At 47.8% G+C, this 25,477-nt stretch overlaps 1 protein-coding gene across 1 annotated transcript in view; it reads right to left on the reverse strand.

Annotated features, from left to right (window-relative positions):
• Positions 1 to 25,477, reverse strand: part of PDE1B (phosphodiesterase 1B) — a 1,091,117-nt gene that overhangs the window by 95,219 nt on the left and 970,421 nt on the right. Inside the window, exon 10 of the mRNA XM_078688664.1 lies at positions 7,886 to 8,006. Coding sequence (XP_078544790.1) covers positions 7,886 to 8,006 — 121 coding nt within the window. The remainder of the gene's footprint in view (positions 1 to 7,885; positions 8,007 to 25,477) is intronic.

Genomic DNA, 25,477 nt, shown 5'->3' on the forward strand with positions numbered 1-25,477 from the left:
TGATGCTGGTTCAATAAATGCTGATTGAAAACGTCCCCACCGTTTAGTCTGCGTCTCTCTCTGAGACAAAGTGAGCACGAGTGACTGAGCGAAAGGTACTGTACTGTTTCCACGTTCCCTGATTGGACCGGGTTGTCATGTTCGATAGTTGCCAGGAATTATTCTTTCCTTGTTAAGAGGAGTATACAGTGGCACTTTGAGCTAGCTAGTATATGGGCGAACATATTAGGTGGGGGTGTCTAAAATCAGTCTGGACACCAATCCTACAGTTTATGTTGTCTAAACGTACAGATCCTTTATAGATTTATAGGAACTACACAACAGCTCCAGTGAGAGAGAATTTAAAATGAACAATTTTGTGTGTTTAATTAGCATGGGTTGGTCACAAATTGAGAAAGTGCACTGTATTTTTTTGTCATAGTGAAAATGTAAAATTGAAATAACAAAGCCTCAAATCCATTTGCACGTGTTGTACTGTGGATAATTTAAATGTGCTTTCTCATTTCAGTTTGTGCAGCTCATGGTAAAAAGGTCCTTCAGTATTTAGTAAATATTCTTTTTAATTCGAGCAGTTCTATGGTCCGGATCTAATGTATCTTTATAAAGTATTCTTTGGAGCTCTGCTCTGCTCAACCAGTGGTATAATGAAACTTGCATGCAGGGGGCCAGCGACGCTCCAAATCCAGTTCTAAGCTCTCAGGCCTGGTACCTGCCAGTGCCACCACTATATCTTTAGCAAGTCACTTTCTCTGGCTAACGAGGGTTGCATGTGTAATTTCAATGAGCCACTGTTTGCTATTCAGCAGCTTTTGGATAAAAGTCACAATTTAATGTGCCTGGGTGATGGCGCTCTTATTTCCATGTGATATGTTTTCTGTTTGACTTTTGGAGGTCAGGATGTAACTTTTGTTTCACACTACAGTGACAGTGTGGTTTCTTTGTTTGAAAACCTAGTGCACACACTGGGGGATATGTACAATGAAGTGGTGGATCATGTTGTTAGCCTCCTGGGCTTAACGACACGCTCCGCCACTTCGGAAACGCAAGGCTGCACCATATTTACAAGAATGTGGTGCAGCCTTGCGTTTCCCCCTGCGATCTACTTAGCGCCAAAGCAGCACGCTTGCACCAGAGAGCAAGGGTGTCTGTGTGCAGGGGAGGATTGGTTATGTGTAGGAAGGTGTCCCTTCCTGCACATAAACAATCCTTAAATGCAATTTTGTAGCTTTCATGTGTGCTGCTTCATGCAGCACACATGAAAGTTACAAAATGGTATGTTTGAAAAAGGTTTGTTTATGTACAGGAAATCTTCCTGTACATAAACAAACCATGGCATTTTTCTTTTTCCTTGTGCGCTGCACAAGGCAGCACACATGTAAAAAGAAAAAACGAGGAGCGTCAAATACAATGGGTGTTGCGGTGAAACACCCACCACAGCACCCACTGCACGCCCCTTTCACGCTAAACATAGCGTGAATGGGTACCTTATGTACAAGGCAGCGTTAAGCCACGTTAAGTGGCTTAACGCTGCCTTGTACATAAGGCAAGGCCTCTATCTCCATGAGAACGGCACAAAAAGTGACAATCCCGTGGCGATAGGGGCTTGTACATAAGCCCCACTGTATTTGGGAAGTGAGGCAAGGCACTTTTGGCCTTCCCTAGAGAGCCGACTTGATGTTAGACTTTCTCTAACTCAATACTGTGAGACTTCTCAGAACTTGTCATTGTCTTCAAACTGTGCAGATGTCACAGTCCGCCTACTAGCTTAATGCTATTTGTTTTCAATTTAATTTTGAGCATTAATTGATGGCTTGATTTGAAATGACTATTGTTGCCTTCTGTAATCATTCTACATTTTAAATAAACCTTCATGGTTTGCACTGGAGCCTTGTGCCTTGAGGATTTTCTTGTATGGATTTTCACATGTGGGTTCCCTGGTTTTCTTTGAAGCTTATGACTAGGGCCCTTGTCTTTTAGGACTCACACATGGCCTGATCCGTTCAATTAGTCCTTTTATTAATAGCGAGCACCAACGCTCCTGCAGACCTTGACTTTCTTAACTCTTGCATTTGGTCCCGCCCATTGCCAACCTCTCTGGGGTTTTCCTCTTCCCCGCTCAGGGGAAACATGATGAATTTGTTTCTGCTTAGGTTTTTCTGTCCCTCTCTTTTTTGGGACTCTTTGCTAATATTATTTTCTCCAAGTTTGTCAGTGTGTGGGATGAAGAGATGTCCTCTGAGTCTTCTTTTTCACAGTCTGTTCAAGTAGTCTTCTTTGTCCACTTTTTCCCCTCGTTCTAGGCAGGAGAGGCATGGAGCAGGCATGTGCGAGAGCGGCAAGTTACTAAGGAATGTGAACCTACGCAATGCCAGGTGTGGTGTGGAGGTGCTGGACAGACCACAGAGTGCAAACCACGGAAATGGCCATGTGGAGAGCAACTGCTGGTGCATGGAGTGTAGTGACCAGTGGACGCTACCATGTACCCACAGGCTGTGGGGCGGAACACGGAAATGTTGCACGTTACGTCCGCCCCTGCATGTGTGTGCATAGTGGGTTGGACCTGCGTTCGCCAGGCCTGCGTGGGGTGAGATCAAAAAGTCCTTCGCACTGGTCGTGGTTCCCATTTGGAATGGACCTGGCGTCTGCCATGGGAGCGTCTCTCAGCCCGCCACGAGTCCTGCGCCGAGCGCGGCAGGGCCTGCGTCCCTGTGCGCCTGCTGCCCCCCGGGCCGCTGGTCCCCAGAACCGTCATGCCTACCCCAGTGCACCAACTAGGCTCCGCTCACCTGCCTACACCGGGGTGTGTCAAAGAGGGCCCACCTTGTGCCGGTGCAAGCTCCAAGCACCAGTCCTGCGACCTCTGCTTCGGCCCAGTAGGTCCCACATGTGGAACTGTACCTGTTTCTTGAATTGGTAGTGACCCCAAGTCTGTGGCAGCGGCCACAGCACAGGACTCCCTTAGATCAGTGAGGCATAATTCCATATCGCAGGCCTGCAAAACGAGGTGCCACTAACCCTGTTCAGTGCAAGCCTGCGACATGAGGTGCCACTAACCCTGTTCAACGCAAGCCAGTGACACGTGGATGAGGACTCAGGCCTACCCTGTGGACCAGTGGGTACCACATCCAGCACTTAGCCACGAATCATGAATGGCAGAGTCCACACCAGTGGACGCACAGAGAGGAGTAAGAGGAAGATGCAGCTCAGTCCGGACAGAAGCCGGATCAGAGTCATGGAGGTGTACGAACACTATCAACAACTGACCTGGTGCCTTCAACCCTGTTCACCGCAAGTCAGCCTCCCGTGGCGGCAGGACCGTGCAGGACGCTGTGCTTCTGGGGCCACTAACTCTGTGCAGAACAAGTCATGGTGCCTTTATGGTTGAATGGTTTTGTCCTTTACGATGTACACTGTTGTCGATTTCTGACTGCACCAAGCAGCCCTTGCCGGCTGGTGTGCACAAACCCCACACACATCCAACACAGGTGTCACTCGGTATGTGTGCCTGCTAATAAATGTGGCCATGCACACGTGCCCGTAGCCATTCACATCATCTGAGCAAGTGTGTCTGTGTGGTCATTGTGTCAGCATGCCAGGCACGGGCCCTGCTATATCACAGTGTGCTTTCTTCAGCGGACGTTACCAAGTCACCTCAGTGTTGGCAGTGACCCTGGACATGTAGCTACGCACGCACCCCCCTGTATGCACAAGTGGCATGTGCTCGTCTGGCGTACGTCAGGTCATTGCAGGGGTGTGCTGATTCAGCAGGGGGAGCAGGGCGTGGCTCGGACCTGGCCTTGGGCAGGAAGTCCGATAAGTGTGTCTCTGTGTTGGGGTGTAGTCGCCACCAGGGCCACAGTAGTCGATGTTGCAACATAGCATGCACCAGGAGGGTTGCCCAGCACATACAGGGATATGTAGGAGCGCAAAACCACTCGGGGTCTTGGCACATGCATGCCAAGTGTTATGTGCATCAGCCCTGCGGTTGCATGCGTCAGTTGCCTTGCCTCATTTGCAGCGCGATCACAGCCAGCCATTGGCTGTACGCCTGTGTCCGCCATGTCCGGTCCATTGGCCTACACTCACGTGGCCGCACATCTTCAAAGGCCAGCGTCATGGTGTTCCCAGGGTCACAGACATCCCACCACACCCACGACCGGCCTCTGTACATCTCCTGTATGCATGCAGATAGTGAAGTTACTTTAAGGATGAAAGGTCCTTTGTCTGATCTATCAGGCGGTAGCACATCTGCAGCTCCAAGCAGGAACTTGCATGTGGCCGGCACCCCTGACAGATACGATAGCATTTTCTTGCGAATCCCACATTACGCACTGCCCAAAGTGAGACCAACGTGTACACATCCCACACGCAGAAGTCCTTGGTCGTAGTTGGCATGCGTGAAATGGCCTTCACACATAATCCCAACCCACCTCAGGCCTGCACCCGTTGAAAACAGACACTGCTCATTGCACCGAGCTGTGTCATTTCATCCACAGGACTGGCGCAGGGCAAGCCGGTGTCGCTTCGAGCAGAGCCACTGATGCAATGGCAGACCATCCCGGACACATGCTCAAATCTAGTCACGTGGACCTGTGCCGTGCACGTCTGCTGCATGTACTGGGGCACTTCCATTGTCCATCTTTCGGATCAGTTACAGGCTGAGCTTCCGCATTGGGGACGTCACCTGTGTTCAGCCTGTGTTGCATTGTCGCTCGTGCATATTCGAGTGGTCCATGGATGTCTGTCTCTCCAACCTAACGGTAGCTGACCTGGATTACGACGTGTGTGTGTGCCCCCTGTTCTCCCATGACCTGGAATGTCACCGTGATGCCCGTTTATGGCATGCATGAATGTTTGGCATGCAGGCTGGAAACTGGACCTGGGAGATTGCACGAGTCCTCGTGTGCAGTGAGCACCTTGAGCCGCTACCCGATTGGGCTTTGGTGCACATTGGGGCCAGTGGTTGGAGTCAGCACATCTGTCCGGGTCAGCTGATGGATTACATCGACGACATGTCAGATGTGGTGGACGGCGATCACTCATTGGAGATGTTGACCTGCGCAGCTGCACTCGCGTACATGGACGAGTGACAAGGTACCTGCAGCCACAACTGGATCTGACTCATCGCACGTGTCTAGACGCCTGGTTGCATGTTGTGAATCTGGTCACATGTCCCAAGACGACAGTGGACATGGCTACATTGGCCTGGACTCATAATCCATGCGCGGACAACTGACGCGGGTTAGCACTGACTTGTGATGGTGATGGACTCCCCCGAGGTAGAGATTGGTGCTTTCCTACGTTCCTCATTCAGACATGCTGCTGCATTGGTCTGCATATTGTGACACTTCTCTTGGCAATACTGACACGCACTTGTTGATAAAGTTTCCACACTTTCACTTGCCTCCACCTGTATTGTGTCTTGATTTGTATGCCAAGGTGTGTGTCAACGGACTCTTTGGCTCCCTGCCATACGTGCATTGCTACCCCATCAAGGACTGCGGGTTTGTACTTGTGCATTGTCATGTCCCTGTTTTGTGCTTAGCCAGATGCGTATGGCCATTTACCGGTCACATGCGGGTGCACTTGTGTCCTGTGTTTGGTTCTGCAAATGTTGGTGTTTGTACCACATTGTGTTCGATGTTGGGGTGCTCTGCTTCCTATGTGTGTGTGCTGCATTGTGTGTGAGATGTCCCTTCAGCTCTGATTTATTTGGCTCACCCTTCTCCCTTTCAGGCAATGTGGTTTTCACTTCTGTGCTTGTTCATTGGTGTGATATTGCCGGGTTGTGTGACTTGTGCTCTTGATTGGTGTTGTTACTCTTGGGCATGGTTTGTCTGCAGTTGTGCTGTGCTTAATTGTGCATGTGTGCCATTGTGCCCATCTCCCCTGTCCCCCAAGTCCCTGCTGGTGTCTCTCCCTGTTGCTGTTGTGTCTTTTGTTTTGGGCAGTTTCCGGTCCCCAAGTCCTGCCACAATCTCCAGACTGATGTGGTGGACACAATTTCCTCCATGTCATCCAGCTCCTGGTGTGGCGCTGGCCTCCCACCTCCGGTGTGCATTGCTGCCATGTTGGTGTTTGTACCACATTGTGTTCGATGTTGGGGTCTCTGCTTCCTATGTGTGTGTGCTGCATTGTGTGTGAGATGTCCCTTCAGCTCCGATTTGGCTCACCCTTCTCCCTTTCAGGCAATGTGGTTTTCACTTCTGTGCTTGTTCAGTGGTGTGATATTGCCGGGTTGTGTGACTTGTGCTCTTGGTTGGTGTTGTTACTCTTGGGCATGGTTTGTCTGCAGTTGTGCTGTGTTTAATTGTGCATGTGTGCCATTGTGCCCATCTCCCCCGTCCCCCAAGTCTCTGCTGGTTTCTCTCCTTTGGCTGTTGTGTCTGTTGTTTTGGGCAGTTTCTGGTCCCCAAGTCCTGCCACAATCTCCAGACTGATGTGATGGACACCATTTCCTCCATGTAATCCAGCTCCTGGTGTGGCAATGGCCTCCCACTTCCGGTGTGCATTGCTGCGTTCTTGTTGTTGCCGTATTTCTGATTGTTTGCGCGTTTTGCATCATTCCGGATGTTCTGGTTTTCTTCCATTGTCCTCCTATACTCTCAGGCTGCATTCACCTTGTCCAAGATGGCCTGCCATGTACAATGTTTTGTTGCCAATGGGGCTTCTGGGGTTGTATACTGGCTCGGTTTGCCTCCATTGTGCTTGGCTGTTGTTTTCTGTTTGGATTGTCTCTTTTTTTCAGGCTTTTGTTGTGCTTATTCCCGCCTGCCGGGTGTGTCATGGGCCTGGTGGTGCTTATCCCTGCTTTCCACATAGTGAAGGGGCTCTTCGCACGTTTTTTTGTGTTGTGGTTTGTGTTGTTATCTTTGTCGAGGTGGTTTTATCGCGGACATTGGCCGCGGTTTCGGCAGACTATCGCATTCTACCGCCTTGTTGTGAATTCCACGTTAACACAGGGTTATTTTCCCGCGATAGGCTGTGATGCATTAAGGTGCGTTAGCATTTTTTGGTAATGTTTAGCACACGTTCTTGTGAATATACCCCTAAATGTTTTGTGAGTTGAATGTAGAAAACGGTTAATAAGTAGATAAGGCTAAAACTCGTTTACAGACATTACATAACCTTTTTACTGGTGTAAAAATAGAGCAATTGCTCTTTGCGCCTTTTCAATAGTTTACACAACAAGGGATGGGGTAAACAGTTTACATACTACAGAAAAAATAGAGAACGATTTTGGCAACATGGCAAACATTTGAGGCCTCTTATATTTTGGCACTTTTTGCTGTTGCATGATAAATTGCCTCCCTTTTTAAAATGTGAAACAATAAACTATTCGGAGAAATAAGTTTCCTAAGTATCTAAGTAGAAAAGATATACCGGTTGTGTAATATGATTGTGTTATTTTTATTAACAAAGGTACACTAATGAAGCAAGCTATGCCCTTGCTAAAAACTATATTGTATATTCAAAATTATTTATAAACAGATATAAGTCGATTTCTTTTTTATTTGTTTCACAATCTTTTTAATTTGTTTTTGCTGTGGTACAAAAGGTTTCGTGTACTCTGTTTGCTACATTCCTATGACAGAAGCAGCAAACACTACACACTCGTGAATTTTCTGATTGTTTACACCAGTGACAGAAGACCATGAATATTATGTTCTGTCGTTTGTTGGAACGAGCTTTCTTGTAGCAATTTATGGTTGCACAATATGACAGTTGAAGGCAATGGCCTTAATGTAGCACCCACCATGGATAGAGTTGAAAGTGTAATGCATATCTGTGATCCAAGCGTGTAGGCACCTGTTACATGTGATCACTTGGTGTAAAAGCCTTGTAACATGATGCATTATATGCAAAGTGGTCCTCTCAGGCCTACCTGTCTGAAGAACTCTTCCATCAGGGCCTTGGTCCAGCGGCTGTGTACTGTCCACTGCTTGGTAGGGTGGCTGATGTCTGCTGCATGAAGTAGGAGGGACAATGCTTTGGATTTGTCAATCCTGCGAATCAAAGAGACAGACACAAAGTCTTCATTTATTTTGCATGCATATGAAAAAAATAAAACCACTCATACAATGAAACACAACACAGCATACAAAAAGTCTGGTGGTATGAAAATAACGTCCCTTTGATAAATGTGTAGATGCCATATGGACAGGGGTGTAGCTTGGTCAATAAGATGGGAGGGATGGGCCTTCACATTTCCCAACAATCAACCTGGGATATCTTGCTAATGCAGAATATATGAGAAGCAGGACATGAGGGGGGCTTAAGGGGCAGTGGAAAGAGAGAGGAGGGCGAATTGTTAGGGGCACTTAAAAGACAACATTTTTCATACAACTTTTTTTTTTAGGCCTTCAAAATAGAAACAGAGTGTGTGTGTGTGTTTTTCTCAGTGATGGCATGTGAAGATTCCAGGTGAAATCCGACAGGCACTTCCCAATACCCGACTGATAACACTTGTAACCAACTATTTACAACAGAATACATTCTTTAGGGGATTGTAACACCCCAAACATCCCCCCTGAAGCTACGCCCCTGAATATGGAAAGCTAAAAGAAATGTGTCTCTGATCTCATTTAATCTCATAAATAATTTGCATATTCCTGTCACGAGGTAACTCTGTTGATCTTAGCAAAAGATTTGATCTTTCAGGCTGATATATGGAAGCAGCATCTAGCTCTGTAAAGGAGTGTAGATAATCTCTATCTAGTCAACCCACCAGGTTCATCAGACCAACCGCCATCCAAACAACATTACCACCAGTTTGCATTTGATGCATAAGTTATGGTCTGCCTTGCTGTTGTGTGAGTTATGAACAGCAAGCATAACCATAACTTGTACATTTCACATGTTTGTCAGTTTTAATTTGTAACCTGTAAATCCACTTTAACTGTGGTTTTTTCTCCGATTTGTTTTTTTTAAACCAGCATTTAGGTGTTACAATCACTGCTAACCATAACTTCACTTGAAACTGTTATGCTCAGAAAATATATATATTACCTACTGGCGGTCGCCAGTAGGTATATATAGTTAGGATTTTTTCTCTATGGGTTTTTTGAAAATTCTATGTCTAATAACTTTGGCGTTTGTGGACGGAATTGGCTGAAATTTTCAGGAAAATGGCACATTTTGTTTCTGAGCAGCCCCTGAAAATTGGGGGGGGGGTTCGTCCAGGGGGGGTCGAGAAAAAAGGGGGGTCCCAAAACGTGTTTTTAACATTGAGTTTTCCATAGGGCGGTTGGCCTCACTTTTAGCCCGAACGGCTGAATGGATTTGCACGAAACTTGGCAAAATTGTAGGGACTGGTAGCCCGATGTGCCTTTTGTAGGTCTCAATATATGTGCTCCAGTGGATTTTGAGAAATTAACGTTTAAAAAAAGATATATATCTGTAACAGCGGACCGGGCAGCGCTCCAGTTCGCGTACTTTTCGCGCAACGGAGCTTTGTGAAGCGAAGCTGATTGGTTCTCCGGCGTCTGTCAACATTCCAAACAGTCCGTAGCGGCCGCCATCTTGTCTCTCGGTAGGATCGAGAGACAAGAGGAGGCGAAAGGGAAGGGGCAAATGACGATAAGGGGGCATAGTAGATCCTCCCTGACCTCTTAGGTTTGATGTACCATTTTGCCAAGTTTGGTGTAATTCCGTTCAGCCATTCAGGCTGTAGACGTATCTAAATGTCAATAATCGAACGGCTGAATGGATTTGCACGAAACTTGGCAAAATATTAGGGACTGGTAGCCCGATGTGCCTTTGCTAGGTCTCAATATATGTGCTCCAGTGGATTTTGAGAAATTAACGTTCAAAAAAAGATATATATCTGTAACAGCGCTCCGCTTCGCGTACTTTTCGCGTTACGGAGCTTTGCGAAGCTGATTGGTTCTCCGGCGTCTGTCAACATTCCAAACAGTCCGTAGCGGCCGCCATCTTATCTCTCGGTAGGATCGAGAGACAAGAGGAGGCCAAAGCGAAGGGGGAAATGACCATAAGGGGGCATAGTAGATCCTTCCTGACCTCTTAGGTTTGATGTACCATTTTGCCAAGTTTGGTGTAATTCCGTTCAGCCATTCAGGCTGTAGACGTATGTAAATGTCCTATGGAAAATTGCATGGGGAAAACACATTTGAAAGTGTTGAAATTTAGAACCAATTAAAATGTTACTTTGGTTTTGTATTTGTGTGTGATGAAAGTTAATTGGTTATGTATATATGTCAAATGAGAGGAAACCACAGCCATTTTGTGATACTACTGTCTGAGGTACATTTGTGAGGAATTTTTGGTGGTGAATTTCTGGTGTTTGATTTACACAGTACTAACACTTCTCCTACTTTTAAAAAGGTGAGTTGTTAATTTGTAAGGGGAACTATGTTGTACACGAAGATAATTTGAAAAATGTTTTCTGTTATTTATTTGCAGTCCTTTCTGTTATACTAAATACTTGATAAAGTTAGTTTTATATTATGTATTACTAAAAACGATAAATGAAAGTGATTATTTTTTTCTGCAATTTACAGCAAGCAATTTCAAAATAAAATGGCTCACAATGAAGAGACCGTGGCAATTTCTTTTGAATTGTCCACTACATTGATTGAAATTGAGAGCACCAATAATGAAATATTGTCACATGGAGGAGATGACTTGTATGATTCCATTAGATTGATTGAAATGGACAGCACCAATAATGAAATATTGTCACAAGGAGGAGATGACTTGAATGATTCCACTACATTGATTGAAATTGAGAGCACCAATAATGAAATATTGTTATGTTATGTTATGTTATGTTACGTCTATTTATTGTGCGCGCAGCGACTCCAGCCAAGGAGCGTCCCGGCGCAGAGACAGGGTAGCTCGTAACACAACGGGATATAAAAAAGAGGCCAATAAGCGGCTAAAACAGGAACAGGGACAGAAAACAGCTAAAACAGGAAGGTTTTTATCGCCTTCCGGAAAGTCAGAAGGTCCTCCAGCAAACGGATTTCGACAGGCAAGGAGTTCCATGCTGACGCAGCCATTACCCTAAACGAGCGGCCTCCCATGCGGCTAAGCCTGAATCTGGGAACCACCGCAAGGGCCAGACCTTGGGAGCGGAGGCAACGGGCAGGAACATAAAAAGACAGACAATTCGACAGGATTTCCGGGCCTGTACCTCTCAAGATTTTGAAAGCGAGGCACAGGACTTTAAAAAGAATACGCTTCCTAACCGGAAGCCAGTGTAGGGAGCGAAGGACACCTGTCACTGAACAAAATCTTGGTAGGCCGACAATCGCCCTCGCCGCAGCATTCTGAACCCGTTGTAACCGGGTTAGTTCAGCCTGGTTGGCCCCAGCCAGGAGAGAGCTGGCATAATCCAGGCGAGAGATGATAGTAGCCTGGATCACCAGCTGCCTGGTCGGGGCGTCAAAGAACTTGAGAACAGGTCTCAAGCCCCTCAAAAGACCGAAGCAACAGGCCGCAGTTCTTTTCGTATGGCCTATAAAGGAGAGGCCCGCGTCCAGCCATATCCCCAGATTTTTCACTTCCGATACCGGGATCGGAGTGGGACCCAACTCTGAAGGCCACCAGTGATCACCCCACAGCTCCACTCCCTTCCCGACGACCAACACCTCTGTTTTAGTGGCGTTTAGCTGAAGGCAGTTGCCTGTCAGCCAACTAGCCACCGCCTTCAGTCCGGACTGAAACCTGGGGGCCTCAATTTCCGCATCCCCGCTGAGAGTAACCGCCAGCTGAGTGTCGTCGGCATACGAGACCAGAGTAAGGCCCCACTGCCTGGCGACATCAGCCAGCGGTCTCACGTACAGATTGAACAACGTGGGACTCAGCGAGGACCCTTGCGGAACCCCCATGGCCAGTGGATGGTAACTGGACTTGAAGGGAGGGATGGCAACACAGAAGGAGCGGTCGTCTAAGAAGGAGCGGAACCATTGCAATACCACACCGCCAATGCCAGTCTCCTCAAGCCGACGCAGGAGGATGCTGTGATTTACCGTATCAAAGGCGGCGCTAAGATCTAACAGAATAAGCGCCGCCGTTTGACCAGCATCCAGCCTTGCCCGGAGATGTTCCACCATCACAAGTAACGCAGTTTCCGTACTGTGCCCAGCACGGAATCCGTTTTGTGTGGGGTCGAGGGCATTGGTCCGAGTCAGATGTTCAGACAGGGCCAAATTGACGTGGGCTTCAGAGATCTTGGCTGGCCAGGGTAGCAGCGAGATGGGCCGATAACTTTCAGGCTTAGAGGGGTCCAGGGTGGGCTTTTTAATAATCGGGGATACCACAGCTTGTTTCCACTTAGATGGTACAATTCCCGTTTCCAAGGAGAGATTGACAAGGGAGCATACAACTGTACGCCCCATAAAAGCTTGGTCTCGAAAGAGAGCAGGCCTTACTGGGTCGGATGGAGACCCAGATTTAACTTGCAACGCAAGTTTGTCAAAACCATCCAAGGCAAGGGGGGGGAAAACAAGCAGTGTGGTCTGATGGTGAACCCGATTAGTACTTTCCACAGTGGACCCTATGCTAGGGAATGTCCTGTAAATGGCTTGGACCTTCCCCAAAAAGTAGGAAGCAAGGGATTCACAATGGGAAAGGGAGCTTACGGTCGTAGTGGTAGTCCGCTTCGCCATAAGTTGTTTTACGGCCTTAAAAATAGCCTTTGACGGATTTGGGTTGTTCCGGAATTCGGTAGCATAGAAGGCCGCACGAGCCCGGCAGATAGCTCGATGGTAGAGCTTAACGGACCTGGTATATGCGGCTTTTAGATCAGCCGCATAGGTTTTCCTCCAGGCCCTCTCTGCTCGTCTACAGGCACCCTTTAGGGCCCGAAGTGCGCCATCGTACCAGGGACTGGACTCTCTAGAGTTGATTTTAGTTGATACAATAGGTATCAGAGAGTCCAAGGCCCTGGTGATCCAAGAACAAAAGAGGTCATACCCCTTTTCTACATCCGTCGAGAGGTCCAGCGGCTCCTCTAATAGAAGACAATGGAAGTCTTCTAACCTAAGCTTTTTCCAAGCCCTCTTCTGAACCCATCTAGCCGAAGAGATGGAAGGAGTGGCAGAGACAGGGCATAGAATGGACACCAAGAAGTGATCTGTCCACTCCACCGGAGAAACAGAAGTGATTTGAATCCCCGGCAGATTGGTGAACAAGGGATCCAAAATATGCCCCCCGAATGGGTAGGCTGGGACACCATCTGAGGAAGTTGAAAGGCCTCTAGGTCAGAAGAGATGGAACGCACTGTCAAGCCAGAGAGGGTGTCGAAATGCAGGTTTAAATCACCCATGATAGAAAAGTTGGCACAATCTGCAGCCAGAGGGCCAACAATATCGGGGAAAGCATTTCTAAACGCCACATCACTGCCGGGTGGACGGTAAACGACCATCCCGGACAGGGTAAACTCAGGGCTGACAGAGACCTTGAACATGGCACTTTCACACCCAGAGATGTTTAGGGCGCTCCAGACGCAAGGGTAGATAGTTTTTACCACTAACGCGATACCCCCGCCCCTAGACAGCCTATTCAAGGTGTACATAGAATAGCCGAATGGGCAGGCTAGATTGGTGATAGCGGTATCAGCGTCCTGCAGCCATGTTTCCGTCATGGCCAATACGTCAGGAGCTTCCTCCTCAATGAGGTCATAAATGTGCTGATAATGTTTCAGCGCAGACCTGACATTTAGGTTCAGGATCTTCAAAGTAGTAGGGATGCCTATAATGCGGCGAGTCTCCGAGGAAACAGTCCTTGAGAGGGGGCGCGGGGAGTCTAGAACCCACCTATTACAGAGGCAGTGATAAGGGCCTCGCAGTGGGTGTACCGGTGGAAGGGTACAGCAGCGGCTTACCTGACCGATGGAGAGCAGGCAGTCCCGCGAGTACGTCAACATGGTAGAGCCGGGATAGAATAATAGTCCCTAGCCAGAGTACCGCGACATCCAGCGCGTCCTTAGCGCGGACGGGCGCAGACGGGCGCAGACGGGCGCAGACGGGCACGACTCTGGCACGACTCTGGCACGACTCTGGCACGACTCTGGCACGACTCCGGCCACGCGAGGACGCGCCCGCTGCGCGATCCCGCTGCGCTGGGGGAGGAGCTTTAAAAAGGTGTTCCAAGTCCGCGCATGCGCAGTAAAGCGCAGGCAGAACGAACAGCCTCCAACCAATGACCCCACTCAAAGATGGCGACCAAGATCTAATAGGCACCCACCCCAGGACCAGACCCGCCCAAACGGCGGTGGGGGGCACAGATTAAGGTGCAAGTAAGTGGAAAATTAAAAACAATGTCCTAATGACCAGAATAATGCGCAGTACACTTTAAAATAGCACTCTTAAGACAGCGCGCAAGCGCTCGCGCTGCAGTCAGCTACCTTGTCAGGGGGCGAGGTGAGGAAGGACTCGCCTTAAAAAATTGTTCCAAGTCCGCGCATGCGCAGTAAAGCGCAGGCAGAACGAACAGCCTCCAACCAATGACCCCACTCAAGGATGGCGACCAAGATCTAATAGGCACCCACCCCAGGACCAGACCCGCCCAAACGGCGGTGGGGGGCACAGATTAAGGTGCAAGTAAGTGGAAAATTAAAAACAATGTCCTAATGACCAGAATAATGCGCAGTACACTTTAAAATAGCACTCTTAAGACAGCGCGCAAGCGCTCGCGCTGCAGTCAGCTACCTTGTCAGGAGGAGATGACTTGTATGATTCCATTAGATTGATTGAAATGGACAGCACCAATAATGAAATATTGTCACAAGGAGGAGATGACTTGAATGATTCCACTACATTGATTGAAATTGAGAGCACCAATAATGAAATATTGTCACGAGGAGATGACTTGAATGATTCCACTACATTGATTGAAATTGAGAGCACCAATAATGAAATATTGTCACAAGGAGGAGATGACTTGAATGATTCCACTACATTGATTGAAATTGACAGCACCAATAATGAAATATTGTCACAAGGAGGAGATGACTTGAATGATTTTTTTGATCAATCTGTTGATGGCGAATTTATCGAATGTTTGGAGACCATAGAGTTACAAGAATCATCATTGCAGACTTTTCATGAGGAAATTGCTGATGAGGACATGTTACTAGTTCTTTCAAATTTAGAAAATTCTGAAGAATAAATTTATATTTAGAAATCAAAAATTGTTTGAGACATTATTCATTTTTATTTTTAATTTATGAGGTTGTAGCGAAGTGATTGTAGTATAAAATGAGACTTATAGTATAGAGTGCAACATTTTTATGTTACATGGTAAGTTTACTCATATTTACTACCCTTCTGCCACTATATTATCTCCAATGTGTATTTGACATCTCTTCTTCATCTCCGGCCTCCTTTCTCTCACTGTGTGTCTCCGATGCATCTTATCGCTGCTATTTTGTGTAATTACAGAAGAGAGTAAAATAAAATAGTTCGGAACGTGAAAAGGGGGCAAAGTAGAGTACCCCTCACCCCGTAGGCCTTTTCAGGCGGTCCCAAAAGGATCAGTTTCTGCTTTCCTGAGAGATTATGGTATGAGTTCCATATACCACAATAATTTGCATTACAACATGCAAGATATCTATCTCCTATTACCAACTTTTGGAGATATTCGCGCTAAGCGCGAATATCTCAAAAAAGTTATACCTGCCCTGAGCAGTTCTTAGCCATGTTATCCAATGGGAGGTGGATAACATGGCTAAGAGCATTAGCTCGGTAATGCATGAATATCGCTGACTTTTTAGCGATATTCATGCATTGCGGCCGTTTTTTATCGCATTTGCGATAAACCTTGATAATAGCAAGGTTTATCTTCGATAATTTCTGACGATGCTTAGCGGTAAAAAATTCGTTGGTAAGCATCGTTAGCGATAAATATCGCTTAACTTTGGTAATATGCACCAACGTCTGTTAACGTTCGATTCGAAGGAAATGAGGAAGTGTTGAAAAACATTGTTTGCGCCATCTTGCCTTTTTTGAAATGCCACACTTTTGTCGTGCACGGCAGCCATTTTAGATGCCTTGACCAGACCCACTCTCTGCACGCTGTCGATTCGTAGCATGGCTCCCCACCCTCGCAAGCATCTTCCCCAGGCACTGGTCACCCCCGCTCTCTGTCTTATGCATGGGCAATAAACCTCCCCCCATCTGCGCTGCTCTTCCCTGAGAATCACACTCTGTGCCCGCCCGACACCTCTCTTTCGCCCTATTCACTACCGCACCCTCTGACACTCCTCTTCCTCTGTGTCCGATTGTCCAGGCTATCAGCTAGCCCTGCAGATGTAGTTTATGGCTCCAGCTGTAAAGATTCACCCCTCTTCAAAGGAGTTATAGTAGATCAAAGCCCACACCCGATGAGATCCGTCACACCACACGTGTTCCTACTATCTGAAAACCATCCTGTATTGTGATTGGGGAGGGGACCGAGCCTGAAGCGGAAGATTCTAGGAATGACTCTTTGTACATCAAAGTTTTTACAATTATGTGTCACATTAAAAATATATAGCACTCCAACAAAGTAGTAGGAATATAAAACTTTAATAACATATAAATATATACAACAAAACAAAAACAGTAAAAACATTTAAACAACGAAGAGACCGTGGCAATTTCTTTTGAATTCCTGATGAGGACATGTTACTAGTTCTTTCAAATTATGAAAATTCAGAAGATGTTGCCTGGGGGTGGGTCGTCAGTAGCAGTCTGTTGTGCGAATAGTTCCAAGGCAGCAGAACGCGCTGAAATCTAGATGGCACGAAAGTGATGTCTAGTAAGTTGCCGCCCAGCAAATAACGGCGTGGGGCGCCGCGGGGTTGAGTGAGTCCAGTAGGCACCACAGCTATTCTTACCGGCATTGCAGAATTACTGCTGGGGACAATGCCTGTGCTGTAGCAGGGTCACAGCAGAAACAAAAAGGATTCTGTTGAAGATGTTGTTGGTTTTCAATTTGAAAACAGTTCTGGTGTCAACTGCTATGCTAATGTAGTGGTTAATGTTTTGTTTTCTCTAGAAAATGTAAAAGAGGGGGAGGCAGTCCAAAGTTCCGTTAAAAGGGCAAAGGAAAGGATCGGTGGTTTGAACTATCAGTCAAAAAGGGGAGGGGGTGCAACAATTTTTCCTACCGGGTCACACTGTGCTTTCACCGGAACTGAGGTCTGCAGGATTCTAGTAATTCAAAGTGAGGCTGGCGCCAGCATGGGAGCGCCGACGTCCCGCGGATACAGTTTTGTCACTCCACGGGCGATTATGGCAGTCATTGCCCATCGGGGGTGTCTGCGGGGGTCGGAGACTCCCGCGGCTCCTGTAGAATCTTCAAGGTCGTGGAGGACTACGGTGGTGGAGTCAACCAGTGACCGGGCCATTTCTTTATGCTGGGCCCGCTCTTGCCAGGTCGACCGCCATTTTGAGAGTTCGGTAGCTACTGGCGATCGCGGGGTCAAATGAGCGGACGGGCTCCACCCTGCCGGGCGAGACGTTGCAGCATCGCCACAGTGGAAGAACCCTTTTCCGGGCGCTTGGAGCGCCGAGGGTGCAGGTGGGAAGCCTCCACTGGGGAGGCGGGAGAGGCCTGTTCGCATCGTCTCTCCCTCCCAGTGCACCCCACGGCGTCTCGCTTGAGATTTGTTATGGCCGGACCAGGCGATGAGGACGAGGGGGGGGGGGTCGGAGGCATGTGCAAGACATCCCCCCCCAGTGTTGTCGCAGCCCTTATTCAAGAGAGAAGAAGTGTCCCGTCCGTCTTCGGGCCGGGCTTCCGGTGGATGTCGGCCGGACGCCCCTGGCTCTGGCCCCATGAACGGGTTTCTTGGTTTATCGGCTGCAGCCGGATCTCGTCGGCCTCGGCCCCCCGACCGTTGGTGGCCGGACCGGAAGAGCATGTGGCGGGACTACCTGCAACTCTCAAGGGCCACCGCGGCCGGACTGGGAGAGAGAGGGGAGGGTCGAGGAGACATTCCCCCCCCCCTGAAACTCTTCAGTGTTGTAAAGGCAATCCCCTGGCCGGGTCCCGCTGGCCTCGGCCTCTCCTCCGGCTACACCCTACGTTAGGATCTCCTGGCCGAGGCGTGGCAGCAGGATCCGCCTTATATGGGCTGCTCCCGGCTGGGCGTAGCCGCAACCCTGCCCCACCTTGGAAGTTTCCAGAGTGGGGGCGGATGTTCTACTGACTTGCATTTTCCCTAGTCTATCGATTTTTTTGGCGTGGCAGGCGGTGGGACAGCGAGGGGTGATTTGGTTTCTCTTACTGTTTTTCTGGTCTCTCACCACTGGCATATTTCTAACGTTTTCTTGTTTCTAGGACATTAATAGGTTTTATCATTACGTTATGTTATCGTTTCTTTGTTCGTTGTTTAATAAAAGTTTATGTTCATCAGTGGCCTACTGATTTTCGTTTTCCTATTATTTTCTTTCCAGGTTGTTTCATGCTAAAGTTTCTGTTAACAGGATACAGTGATCACTTCGTTATTATTGCATATGTCCTTTTCACTAGGGGTGCTCTCTGGTCGGGCCAGATGACGTATCTCTAGTAAATGGTCCGGGTGAAACAGGTGCATCAATCAGTGGGGAGTAGATAGGCATGACAGATTACAACGGGGGAGAAAGGTCCGCATTACGTACCCTTTCACTATTTGCAAAGATTTTCCTACGTATATTTGCAAACAGGGAATACCTCCAAAAGGAACCAATTCCCAAACAGTCAATGTTTTGGGGAAACAATCAATCAATGAGGAACGAAATAGGCACGACGTGTTAAAGGTTTGCGTTACCTACCCTTCACTATCTGCAAAGGGAGAGAGAATATTCCTATTCTTCCTCGTTTGCAGGCAGAGAAGATTCTTAAGAGAACCAACTTCGATGTCACTGACCATGTCATGAATGATGTAATATGTGACATGATCAGCAGTGGATTGCGGGTGCGCGATATATAGTTAGTGCAACTAACTATATATGGAATTTCAATGGTTTTGTGTGAGTAAAATAAGGTTTTTTAAATGCTAATTCCTAACTATATATGGTCTATAACCTATGGTTTTTTCAGTGAATATATATATATACACATATGTTTTATTTACTGTAAAAAACAAAGTTTAAAATAACGTTGCAGTTAAGTAACATTTTACATGAAAAAAAGCTGAAATTTACCAATTAAGGTTATCTCAAATAACTATAAGTCATGCCCTAAGGTAACTATAACTTGTGCCCCCACCATGCACAGTCTTCGCATCAATAATAACATTTCAAATGCTGCAGTGATATTATCAATGATGTCACAGAAGATGTCATAAGTGATGTAATATTTGGGGGGAATTCGCAGTGCATGGTGAGGGTTTGAGTTATAGTTACCTTAGGGCATGAGTGATAGTTACATGAGAAAACTATAACTGGTGAATTTCATATTTTTTCCATTTAAAATTAAAAGTAATATTTCCTTACCAATTGTAAAGACAACCCCCTGCTGCACATGGCCAAAGGCCATGCGTGGTGGAGAGTTGGCTGCAGGGTCTACATCAAATCCCCCTCAGGTAACCAACCCCCCTCACAGGGCACAGTCTTTGGCTATGTGCAGCGGTGTGTGGCCCACAGGGCCAGATGGCAGGTCATGCAGCCAACCCGCAACCCCTACAGGTTGCCAACCTCATGCAGTGAATGGCATTCGAACATGCATGGTGGGGGGTTTGCCAGGCCCTGTGACCAGACCCTGTGCCCAACCCTACTGGGCGGTACAAAAGGGGGTGGTGATGGACGGAGCATCTGAATCAATCAAACACTCACACCCAGTCAAAAGATCTGGGTTTAATCCATCACCGTTCTTTAGCCCACTCTGCCACCCCAGTTCAGACATGGCTATATGCAAATCAGTCTGACCCTGTGCCTCATGGGAACAGTCCAGCCCGAACTGCCAAGCCATGTCTTCCTTGGACCGGAAACAAGCTTCCGAGGACCGGTTTCTGGCATTCCAGCCGTCTTCAGCCCGGCTTGCTTGAATCCAGTGGCAAAGTGAGCAAGGGACTCACGTCTGAGCATACCCTGCCACACTTATGGCGGCCAAAAGCGGTACAAATGGGGGTGGTGATGGACGGAGCATCTGAATTAATCAAACACTCACACCCAGTCAAAAGATCTGGGTTTAATCCATCACCGTTCTTTAGCCCACTCTGCCACCCCAGTTCAGACATGGCTATATGCAAATCAGTCTGACCCTGTGCCTCATGGGAACAGTCCAGCCCGAACTGCCAAGCCATGTCTTCCCTGGACCGGAAACAAGCTTCCGAGGACCGGTTTCTGGCATTCCAGCCGTCTTCAGCCCGGCTTGCTTGAATCCAGTGGCAAAGTGAGCAAGGGACTCACGTCTGAGCATACCCTGCCACACTTATGGCGGCCAAAAGCAGTACAAAAGGGGGTGGTGATGGACGGAGCATCTGAATCAATTTGACTGGGTGTGAGTATTTGATTGATTCAGATGCTCCGTCCATCACCACCCCCTTTTGTACCGCTTTTGGCCAAACGGATTTACACCAAATCACAAAAAACCCAATCTGCAATCCAAGATCTAGCTTTCTGACAAATTTGGTGTAATTTCATTCAGTAGTTGGGGCTGTAGTCATGTTTAAAGTCAATGTGAGAAAGTGCAAGGGGAAAACACATTTTGGACCCCCCTTTTTCTTGGCCCCCACTTGACGGATCATCCCGAAACTATCCAGACAGCATTCACTGAAAAAAACATAGGTTTCAGGCACGCTATAGTTAGAAATTAGCATTTAAAAAACCTTAGAAATTCTGAAAAAACAATAGGTTCCAGGGGTGTTATAGTTAGTTGGACATTTAACTCATACAAAATCATAGAAATACCTCCATTATAGTTAGTTCAGCGAACTATAACTTGCGTGCCCGCAATGCACTGCTGATGACGTCAGGTATTACATCACTCATGACATGGTCAGTGACATCACTTATGACATCACAGAGTTGCATTGGCCTCAGACCACTTCTCTGCAACACAGCTCTGTAGTACTTACTGGAGGTACATGGTGGGCTAGTTGGACCCAGGGACTCTCAGGATTAAAGGGGACTAAATTCCCCAATTTAAAACATGCCACAGGGCGTGTTTGCACACGTCACCTCAGGCCCCGTCCCCTCCCTTCAGCACTGTGTAAACGCACCCTGTGGCCGTTTTAAGTTGGGAGATTCCCCTAGAATCCTGAGGGTCCCTAGGGTCCAACTAGCCCACTAGGTACCTCCAGTAAGTGCCACAGAGCTGCGTTGTAGAGAGGTGTAAAAAGGATCACAACCTAGACCTCCTCTCTGCAACGCAGTGCAGTGGCGCTTACTGGAAGCACATGGTGGGCTTGTTGGCCCCCAGGGGCCCTAAGGATTGAAGGGGAATTATTTCCCCAACTGAAAACGCGCCACAGGACGTGTTTGCAAACGTCACCTCATGCCCCGTACCCACCCTTCACCACTGTGTAAACACGCCCTGTGGCCGTTTTAAGTTGGGAGATTAAGACCCCTTGAATCCTGAGGGTCCCTAGGGTCCAACTAGCCCACTAGACACCTCCAGTAAGCGCCACAGAGCTGCGTTGCAGAGAGGTGTATAAAGGGGCATGGCCTCTAAACACCTCTCTGCAACGCAACTCCCTGGCGCATACTGGAGGTACCTGGTAGGCTAGTTGGCCCCCAGGGACTCTCAGTTTTGAAGGGGAATTAATTCCTCAACTTTCATCTCGCCAGGGGGTGTGTTTGCACAGTGGTGAAGGAAGGGGTCGGGGTCTGAGGTGACATGTGTGAAAACACGCCCTGTGGCACGTTTTAAGTTGGGAATTAATTCCTCTTCAATCTTGAGGGTTCCTGGGGGCCAACTAGCCCACCAGGTACCCCCAGTATGCAGCAGGGAGCTGCGTTGCAGAGAGGTGTTCATAGGCCACGCTCCTTTTTACAACACTCTGCAACGCAGCTCTGTGAAGCTTATTGGAGGTACCTGATGGGCTAGTTGGCCCCCAGTGGACCTCAGGATTGAAGAGGAATTAATTCCCCAACTTGAAACGCACCACAGGGCGTGTTTGCACACATGTCACCTGAGGCCCCGCCTCCTCCCTTCACCACTGTGCAAACGCACCCCGTGGCGTGTTTTAAATTGGGGGATTAAGTCCCCATGAATCCTAAGGGTCACTGGGGTGCAACTAGCCCACCAGGTACCTCCATTAGGCGCCACAGAGCTGCATTGCAGAGAGGTGTAAAAAGGGGCGTGGCCTCTGAACACCTCTCTGCAACGCAGTTCCCTGGCGCATACCGGAGGTTCCTGGTGGGCTAGTTGGCCTCCAGGGACCCCCAGTATTCAAGGGGAATTAGTTCCCCATCTGCAAATGTGCCAGGGAGTGCTTTTGCAGAGTGCTGCAGGGAGGGGGCGGGGCCTCCGTCGCGATGCCGGTCTTTATTTTTTTAAAGAAGGGGGGCTGTGTGGCCCCACTTCTTTTCCTATTTTATTGGCCATGGGGACCCCATCCCCCAGGGTCTGAGCCCTAGTCTATTTATTTATTTATTTTAAATTGGAAGGGGGCCGCGTGGTACCCTCCCGAAGCCATAATCGCCGCAGGGACCTCATCCCCGGGGCATGGGCATTTTTTATTTTAACATTTATTTGGAGGGGGCTGAGTTGTCCCCCTACTCAGGCCATTTATGGCCCCGGGGAGCCCATCCCCCGGGGCCGGACTTTTTTTATTATTTAATAAATGTTTTTAATTATTGAGGAGGGGGGCCGTGTGGCCCCCCTCCCAGGCTACTTATGGGCCTGAGGACCCCATCCCCCGGGGCTGGCCCTACTTGTTGGGGACCGTGGGGTGGTCCCCAATTCCCCCATGGTCCCGCCGGCTCCCCATGTCCTGCGGGAGCCGTCACTGCTTTTCCACACAGGGAGCTGCTAAGATGCAGCTATCTGTGTGGAAAAGCCATCAGCTTTGGTTTTTGGAAGAGAGAGCAGGTTACCTGCTTTCTCTTCCAAAAACTAAAGCAGTTTGCTATGGCAGGGCGGGAGCAGCAAGGCTTCCGCTCTGCCATAGCACACAGCAGTGTCCCGGGGGTGGGCACTCTGGAACACTGCAGGAGCCGGCCCTGGAGGGTTGGCGGTCCCCAGGGCCATCACAGCCCCCCTCCCAACATTTGCAAAGCCCCGGGGGTTGGTGGTCCCCGGGGCTTGAGGATCCATCATGGACCCCCAATTTAAATAATTAGAACCCCGGGAAGGTGGCGGTCCCTGGGGCGTGTAGGGGGGTTCAAGCCCCCCACACAGGTAGTTATTATTTTTTTAAACAAGCCCTTGGGGTGACGGTCCCCAGAGCTGCGGGGGCCATGTGCCCCCCGCCAATATTTTATAAAAGCCCCGGCGGTGGCGGTCCCCGGGGCTTGGGGGGCCTTTGAGCACCCCCACCCATTTATTATAGAAACCCCGGGGGTTGCGGTCCCTGGGGCTGCGGGTGGCCGTGAGCCCCTGCAAATACTTTTGAAAAGCCTCTGGGATGGCGGTCCCCGGGGCCTCGGTGGCCCCTTTGGGCCCCCCATTATAATATAAACATTGCCCCCGGGACTTGGCCCACCAGGCGCTAATTAACAACAAAGCGCGGCCCCCCATTACGAATCAACCTGAATCTTTCAAGATAGGAGCGGACCGGAGCGGGCCATAAGTTTTGAAAAATTTGTGAAGATTCGTCAATCGGCGCAAAAGTTATTGGGAATAGAAAGTTGCGATTTTCCTATGGTAACTAGGTCCTAACTAAAACTACCTACTGGCGACCACCAGTTGGTAATATATGTGTGTGTGTGTATATATATTAGTAATTAGCATTTAAAAAACCTTATAAATTCACTGAAAAAACCATAGGTTTCAGCCATGTTATAGTTAGAAATTAGCATTTAAAAAACCTTTGAAATTTACTGAAAAAAACCATAGGTTTTATTTGAGATGTTTTCACTGATGTCACTGACCATGTCATGAATTATGTAATATGTGACGTAATCAGCAGTGCATTGCGAGGGCGCGAGTTATAGTCAGCTGAACAAACTATAACGGCCGAAATCCTCTGGTTTTGTATGAGTGAAATGTACAACTAACTATAATGTCCCTGAAACCTAAGGTTTTTCCAGTGAATTTCAAATGTTTTTTAAATGCTAATTTCTAAGTATAACGTGGCTGAAACCTATGGTTTTTTCAGTGCATTTCTAAAGTTTTTTAAATGCTAATTACTAACTATAATGTCCCTGAAACCTATAGTTTTTTTCAGTAAATTTCACAGGTTTTTTAAATGCTAATTTCTTACTTTAACTTCACTGAAACCTGTGTTTTTTTCAGTGAATTTCAAAGGTTTTTTAAATGCTAATTTCTAACTATAACTTCACTGAAACCTGTGTTTTTACCAGTGAATTTCTAAGGTTTTTTAAATGCTAATTTCAAACTATAATATCCCTGAACCCTATGGTTTGTTTCAGTAAATTTGAAAGGTTTTTTAAACGCTAATTTCTATCTATACCGTCCCTGAAACCTGATGTTTTTCAGTGAATTTCAAAGGTTTTTTAAATGCTAATTTCTAACTATAATGTCCCCGAAGCCTGCGTTTTTTTAGTGAATTTCAAAGGTTTTTCAATGCTAATTTCTAACTATAAAGTGGCTGAAACCTATGGTTTTTTTCAGTCAATTTCAAATGGTTTTTAAATGCTAATTTCTAACTATAATGTCCCTGAAACCTATGGCTCTTTTCAGTGAATTTAGAAGGTTTTTTAAATGCTAATGTCTAACTATGCCTACAGAGGAAGGACATGTGCAGAAAGAGGAAGAACGGTGCAGAAAGAAGCAAGAGAAATGCAGAAAGAGGCAACAGCAGTCCAGAAAGACAAAGAAAGGTGCATAAAGAAGCGAAAGATATGCAGGAAGAACCAACAGAGGTTCAGAAAAAGGCCTTGTTGCAAAGTCATCCTGTGCCCCCAACTTCTTGCTGACGGGTACTGGTGGTAACTAACTCTGACTAACCAGGCCTAGAGCCAATACTATGCTAAAAGACACTTAGAATACAGTGAAAAAACTTACATACACTGGGTTACACTATGGGTTGGGGTACCCCTGTGATTGGCATGACCTCCCCTGTAAGGCCCTAGTATATAATAGGGCAGGGGGATTAAAACTACCTCTAAGTCAGAGGTACAGAAATATGCTACTTTAACTATTAGTCGCGTTTGCAGAGTGGTAGAGAAAGGGTGCTGGGCCTCCGACCAGCGCTCAAGAATTACACTGCATAGGTATCAGGAGGGCTTCTTGGCCCCCAAAGTCCCTCGGGAGTAAAGTGGACTTCATCCCCCATTCCGTAGTCTGCCAGGAGGTGTTTGCAGAGTGGTGGAGAATGGGTGCATGGCCTCTGAAGACGTCTTAGCAATCCTACTGTGTGGGACTTACAGGAGGTAACAATAGGGGTACTTGGCCCCCAAGGACATCCTTGGGGGCC

This window comes from Lissotriton helveticus, chromosome 1_1 (genome assembly GCF_964261635.1).
Source record: "Lissotriton helveticus chromosome 1_1, aLisHel1.1, whole genome shotgun sequence".
In the NCBI taxonomy this organism is placed as follows: Eukaryota; Metazoa; Chordata; class Amphibia; order Caudata; family Salamandridae; genus Lissotriton; species Lissotriton helveticus.